Source organism: Cordyceps militaris (assembly GCF_000225605.1).
Source record: "Cordyceps militaris CM01 unplaced genomic scaffold CCM_S00001, whole genome shotgun sequence".
NCBI classification, from domain to species: domain Eukaryota; kingdom Fungi; phylum Ascomycota; class Sordariomycetes; order Hypocreales; family Cordycipitaceae; genus Cordyceps; species Cordyceps militaris.
Window position 1 is genome coordinate 4772593 of NW_006271969.1, and position 6600 is coordinate 4779192.

Consider the following 6600-nt stretch of genomic DNA (forward strand, 5'->3'; position numbering starts at 1 on the left):
GTTCTCAGTTGCAGGAACGCGAAGCGCTCTGTGTCTTTTGTCCCACCCTGGTTGATTTGCTTGCTGCCTTTCAGCTGCAGCAACAGCTTGATGGACGCTGCTTCTGTGGCAACTTATGACTACCAGTAACTAGGAGTCGCCGACGGTTTTGGTGATTTTCGAATATTACAGAGGTTTATGCTTCCTTACGTACTCGGAGGAGGAGAATGGTAGAATCGAGATGCACTCAAAGAAGCGTGTACGAGGTCTAGTACTGTCGGTAGAGAGCATTGAGCAGTACTTAACCTAATTCCATGTAAGCCGGGTGTGGATCTATTTTACTGCTACGCGACAGAACTCCCGTCATCGGTACATCTTTGGCTGTCGTCATTGCCACATTCGTGGCATGTGGCACGTCGCAAAATACTAGACCAGCTGACTATGTTTCGGGTTTTGCAAGGTTCTGGAGCCAATGGCATGCGATATCTCTAGTTGTCAACTTGGATATGTCGCATTCGCGGCTCATATACTCGTGTTCGCTGTGATTTGTGCCATTGTTACCCTCGCAGGCGTTGCCAGACCCAACTTGTTGGCGGCCTTCTCGTTACCTATGGCAACTGGCGCTTTGCTTCTGGATCAAGCACCTACGTCATTCTCTTTCAAATGCATGTAATATGCAAATCTCGGCTTCCGGATGGTTTTCTAGCGGCCCATATTCATTTGTCGCCTCATATTGCTCGTGCTACTTTGGCGGGAAGACAAGGTCCATGAAACTGCAGGAGAATCTGAGCATGTGTAACATCAAAGTTCCTGGTTCTATCTTGATTCTACCTGCTGTTACATTCCCAGTCTACATCACCAGTCAGTGCGAGATGGTAGTACTCTACTCTCTATCCAACCATTTCCCCGTGCCCTGTTCAACGTTCAAGATCGACGGAGTCAGAATCTAGGATGAAGTTATATCCAGGCGCAAGTGATTATTCAGAGTAGTGCTTCCTGTAAATGGACATGTATCCATCTATAATTAACGCTAAATCCGCTTCGAATGCATCATTCAAGGTTGCAGGCGGTAGCGGACTCTCCCACACCTCCCTCACAAGATCCATCACAGGCCCTTTACTGTTATTCCTCTTACCCCTGCATTGCCACACTGCAAATCCCGCGATGGCTAAAAGATAACTTTGTGCCATCTTCTTAGCGTTGGGCGATATAGCTAGATTTGCGAGAATCTCATCCACGAGAAGCGCCGCCTTCATCTCAAACTGCAGGAGCTTGTGGCGGCACTGCAGGAGCGCTAGTCTCTGGTCGCAGCCCGGTTGCTTCAAGAAGATGGTCACCGCGGAACACGGTTCCGACTTGCTTGACAAGCTCTCCACCGTCTCTTTTGGCCAGCTCATGACGTCGTTGCTCAGCGCCATGGCGGCCGTGCTCACAATGTCCAGGCAGCGAAGAATGGTGACATCTTTGGTCGAAAGCTCAAGCCCCAGAACAAAAGCCAAACTGGGCATTATAATACTGTGGAACAATAGTAAGCTCAACGCACGCTTACGGACAACAAGAACAGGTCTTACGCGCAGGGAAAGTCGTATAGTCGGACTGGAAACAGGTCGCTGAATGACTGGCGCTCAGCGGGGAAAACAGGCGGAGATTTTCGTAGGCTCCGAAGGTATATGATGGAAGCCTTGACTGAGCTTGCTACGGAGAGTGGGTTTCGTATAAGAAGGCTAGCTGCGATCTTCATCACCGCGATCTTTGCTCTCCAAGAATAGTGATCGCCCTGGCAGCTTCGCGCGTCCTGGTTGTCTATTCTGCTTTAGTATTTCCGGTAGGATTATCGGAGCGGATTTACTGACCGTCGAAAACGCAAACCAAGTCGAGCAACTTGACAGCGTCCGGGATGCGCCCAGGCAATGCCTCAGGAACGCAGAGCGAAATGCCATGACAAGAGGAGGCGTTACCCAAGTATTCTTCCCCATCCCCGGACTGAGTCGGCAGCCCGGCCGCTTTCCAGGTTTCTACAAGCTTCTGCGATACCAGGTTGGCAACTTCGACGTGTTTGCTAATGCGAATGGGGAGCGATGTACTGTTTGCTACCCAGGTCGGCAGCTCCTGAGTGAAGGGGTTCGAGTATGTAAATCTCGCCATGGCACCAATTCAAGCATTGGAAGGCACAGGAAAGAGGGAGCCAAGGATATGGAATTTAGTAGGAGAGACGGATCAATTTCAAACGTGCGGAAATTAGATTTCATCAATTTTCTCGTGACGAAGGATGTGGAGTGTCCGGCGCATGCGAATAGACGGCAAGGACACCGCCTCTGTCTTTGTATAAAGTGTCTCACTTTTTCCGCTTGTGATACATATCACTGCGTGAGTGGTACTACATCGCTGTGCATAGATTGGAGGGCACGCACTAGAGGGTCGATAATGGAACGAAATAGCCGAGAAAAGCAGATATCGATTTCACAGGCACAGTATTCGTCATGGCGAGATCCAACTGCTGACTCTCATCAAACGACTCGCGGCCAAACTATATATATATATAAATTAATTGCAGCTTCCCCCCGAATATTGCTAGATGAATTCTTTCTCCTCTAATGCAAAAGCTCGGTTCATTACGGAACCAAGTGGGATACTATCTGCGGCGGCCAAAGTAGCCAAGAATCAGCTTAGGGGCCAATCCGTCTATATTGCGTCTACAATCAATCCATGTCGAAAGTATCAGTTGCATCCGATAAAGCAAATAGCTGGGCAGCGACCCATGAACGTTTGAGTTGCGTTGCCACACAAGTATGGTGACCTCCCGGGTAAGTGGTCGACGAGACATCAAAAAGGTGCAAATGAAGCTCACTCTTCGATGATGGGGATTCTCAGCGCAAATTAATTAGCGATAGCGCAGCAGAACTCGATACATATTAATAATATTTTGTCTCATAATTACGTTATGAAAAGCAGAAACTTGACGAGCGCATCTAACCCGAGCGGGTAGATATTCGTGGTGCTGAAGGTCCACCCCTTGGGCCTGCATGCATCATATCGCTATTGAATGATTCTCACCGCTTCGATACGCGACGACTAGTGATTTTCCCTGTTCTCCGGATATTGAATGTAAAGATGCATTTAATTGCTGTGTTGTGGCGCCAAGGTTGAATGTATCTTGTACAGATTACTATTTGAATACCACGTTATGTATGCTGTTCCTTGCACAGCACCACTCTTGTTTGCAGCCGAGAAGTGAGTGAAGATTTTCCTTCAATAACTAATAAGAGAAATCTCAAAAGTATGTAATACAATTGGCATATTGATATAACTATCTGGTCTCTGCTCCGGGTAAACGTCGGCTGAATGTCTGTTTGGCTGTACTACTAGGTATTAGGTCAGCAGTGCTCCAGCCGGCGTGGCTCGCCTGGCTTGGTTGCGCAGGCAGGCTGCCACTCTGACGAAGCTCCACTGGCAAGCTACGCATCATTCCCAGTGCCTGTTCTTGACCTGCGCGCAACAGAACGACTATTCACGCCCATCTTCCAATCCGCCTCGTACGACATCCACCTACCTTGCGGGCAAATTCTATCAAGACGATAGAAAAACACAGCTACAGACACGATGGCTTCGGGTTATGACAGAGCTCTGTCTGGTACGTAAACTCGCATCACATCCGACGCTCTCCCTCAACCTCTGGTGCTTGAAGCTAACCTTCGCAATAGTGTTTAGGTAACAATGACCACCTAGGCGCTTGAACAAACTGCAGCGCGTACTAACATTGATTCTAGTCCCGATGGACACGTTTTCCAGGTCGAATATGCTGGTGAAGCCGTGAAGCGAGGTAAGTGCTTGTGCTTATGCTGCTGTCGCGCTGTTCAAGTTGCTTGAATTGGCACTGATTGCTCTCATTTGTAGGTACCTGCGCTGTCGGTGTCAAGGGAAAAGATGTTGTTGTTCTTGGCTGCGAGAAGCGCTCTGCCATGAAGCTCCAAGATACCCGAATCACCCCCTCTAAAATTCAAGTTCTCGACAACCACGCTGCCCTGGCCTTCGCTGGCCTGAACGCAGACGCCCGAATTCTAGTCGACAAGGCACGTCTAGAGGCTCAGTCCCACAGACTGACCGTTGAAGACCCCGCCACCATCGAATACATCACAAAATACGTTGCCGGCGTGCAACAACGGTACACTCAGGCTGGCGGTGTCCGCCCCTTCGGCATCAGCACCTTGGTTGTCGGCTTTGACAAGAACAGCAAGGTCCCTCGCCTCTACCAGACTGAGCCATCGGGCATCTACTCGGCTTGGAAGGCCAACGCTATCGGCCGCTCCAGCAAGACTGTCCGCGAGTTCCTGGAACGCAACTACAAGGAGGAGATGGACCGGGAGGCTACTATCCGCCTGGCCATCAAATCGCTATTGGAAGTTGTGCAAACAGGAGCTAAGAACATCGAAATTGCTCTGATGGCTCCCGGCGCCACTATTGAAATGCTTCCGACGGACGAGATTGAGCGCTATGTCAAGGAGATTGAGCAGGAGAAGCAGGAAGAGGCTGCCAAGAAGAAGACTGGCCGCACTCCTGCCATCAGTGGCACGGCGATTCCCACTAGAAGCCAGGATGACTCAGCCGCTGAGTAGTTTAGAACAAATGAACCCCGTGGTTTGTCAGTTGTCGAGTAGCGATTGACCGTTCTTGATAGCACAAAGCCACTGTATGAACACTTTCTTCCAAATACTTGCTCCTTGAATTGAACTTTTGAATAATGCTAAAGTAGCAAACGCCGCTATACAACCACTATGCACTCCCCAGACTGGTATTGATTTAAAAAAAAAACACAGGCATCAATGCCACTGAACCTTCTAAACAAGACGTGAATTCATAAGTGTCGACAGTCTTTAACCCAGCTTATTGGTATCTTCGTCTGGGTCGAACATCGATCGGAGAAGCGGTTTCCCTCGCGCTCTGTCGTCTTTGAGGAGTTTGTTATTCATGCGTGTATCGTCACCTTCGATGGTGAGCGCCGGTTTGGCAATCTTGGCCTCGATGACAAAGTGATTATCGCAGTGGGGGCAGTATTCGTCGCTCTCGTCGAACTCTAAAGTATCTTTCCGGAAACATTTTTTGCACTTTTTGCAGGCAAATGTCATATCGTGTGATTGTAGAAGTGGATGTTGCTCTTGTTCAGCATGGCACTCCGCACAATCGAACCATTTGCGGCCTTGATGAAGCAGAGTCATGGTTAGTCTTGATCATTAGGGGTCGGGTGGCGGTAGTTCATACAGCATGCTGATCGGATCGCAACCTGCGCGTTGAGGATATGCTTGCTGTGGTTCTGTCAGAGATGCCTGGGGTGTCTGGCTCATGACCGTTCCTTACCACATAGCTGCTGAAATTCCAACCCAAAATATGTGAAATGCTGTAGAAGATTAATCAATCGCCTGACTGTTATTGCAGCTTTGGAGGGGCAGCCACCCCACGTTGGTGTGTGCTGTAAGATTTAAGATTCAGCTGCTTAGTCAGCGCTGTCATTCGTGGTGATACTACTCACGCATGGAATAAAACTTTCACGCCTAGAATAAACCTTTCACGCCTGGAATAAAACTTTCACGCCTAGAATAAACCTTTCACGCCTGGAATAAACCTTTCACGCCTGGGATAAACCTTTCACGCCTGGAATAAACCTTTCACGCCTGGAAAACTTTGTCCATTCTGGTGTAAGAATCAGCTGCTTTATTAGTCAGCGCTGTCATTCGTGGTGACGCTACTATATCTTCACGCTTTGTCCATTTTGTCCATTCTATCCATTCTATCCATTCTATCCATTCTATCCATTCTATCCATTCTATCCATTCTATCCATTCTATCCTTTTATTGCAACATTACGCGCGCCAGCACACTGGTGGCCGAATTCTCTCAGCACATATTTTATCGCTCTGTGCCAAAGGCATTCCTCTCGCGACTATGCCTCCCAAGCGGAAAGCCAGCGGCAACGTGCAAGGGGGGACAAAAACCGGGCGGTCATCGCGGTTAAGCACGCCAGGTGTTGGGACGCCTCGAAGCATCGGTAGTAACGATGAAGCCGAGGAAGACGACGCACCAATTGACGAAGTCCTCGAGCGAGATATCGACAAGAACATAGATCGCTTCTCTCTTAATCGATATCAGAAGCGCCACCACATTAAAGAGCCGCTTCCACATATATTTGGTGACAATGACTATTCGTATCTTGTCCTGAAAAAGGATCACCGGAATAGACCTCTATGGATTGATCCCCAAAAGGGTCGCATCATCCTAGAAAGTTTCAGCCCGCTGGCCGAGCAGGCGCAAGATTTCCTCGTTACCATTTCCGAGCCCTTGTCCCGACCGACCTTCATGCACGAGTACGCTCTCACCATGCACAGCCTGTACGCTGCTGTGTCTGTAGGCCTGTCTCCGGCGGACATCATCAATACCCTCGAGAGATTCCTCAAGACACCACTGCCCGACGAAATTCGATCCTTCATCACCAGCTGCACGCAAACATATGGAAAAGTCAAGCTTGTCTTGAAAAATACCAAATACTATGTCGAAAGCCCCGACCCGGAGATGCTGCAAATGCTACTCAAGAACCCCAAAATCGGCCCGCTCCGCGTTCAAGGAACGGAA

General features: G+C 49.1%; 2 protein-coding genes across 2 annotated transcripts; one reads left to right on the forward strand and one right to left on the reverse strand.

Annotated features, from left to right (window-relative positions):
• Positions 1-3579: 3579 nt before the first annotated feature.
• CCM_01484 (proteasome component PRE6) lies at positions 3580-4592 on the forward strand (the record flags this gene model as incomplete). The annotated part of the gene is made up of 3 exons (XM_006666640.1): positions 3580-3610; positions 3725-3799; positions 3874-4592. The coding sequence occupies 3 exons, from the start codon at positions 3580-3582 to the stop codon at positions 4590-4592; spliced, it is 825 nt and encodes a 274-aa protein (XP_006666703.1).
• A 258-nt stretch (positions 4593-4850) lies between these two features.
• CCM_01485 (zinc finger protein, putative) lies at positions 4851-5336 on the reverse strand (the record flags this gene model as incomplete). Its single annotated transcript, XM_006666641.1, has 3 exons — positions 4851-5173; positions 5236-5279; positions 5332-5336. 3 exons carry the CDS (start codon positions 5334-5336, stop codon positions 4851-4853), a joined length of 372 nt encoding a protein of 123 aa, XP_006666704.1.
• Between the last annotated feature and the right edge of the window lie 1264 nt (positions 5337-6600).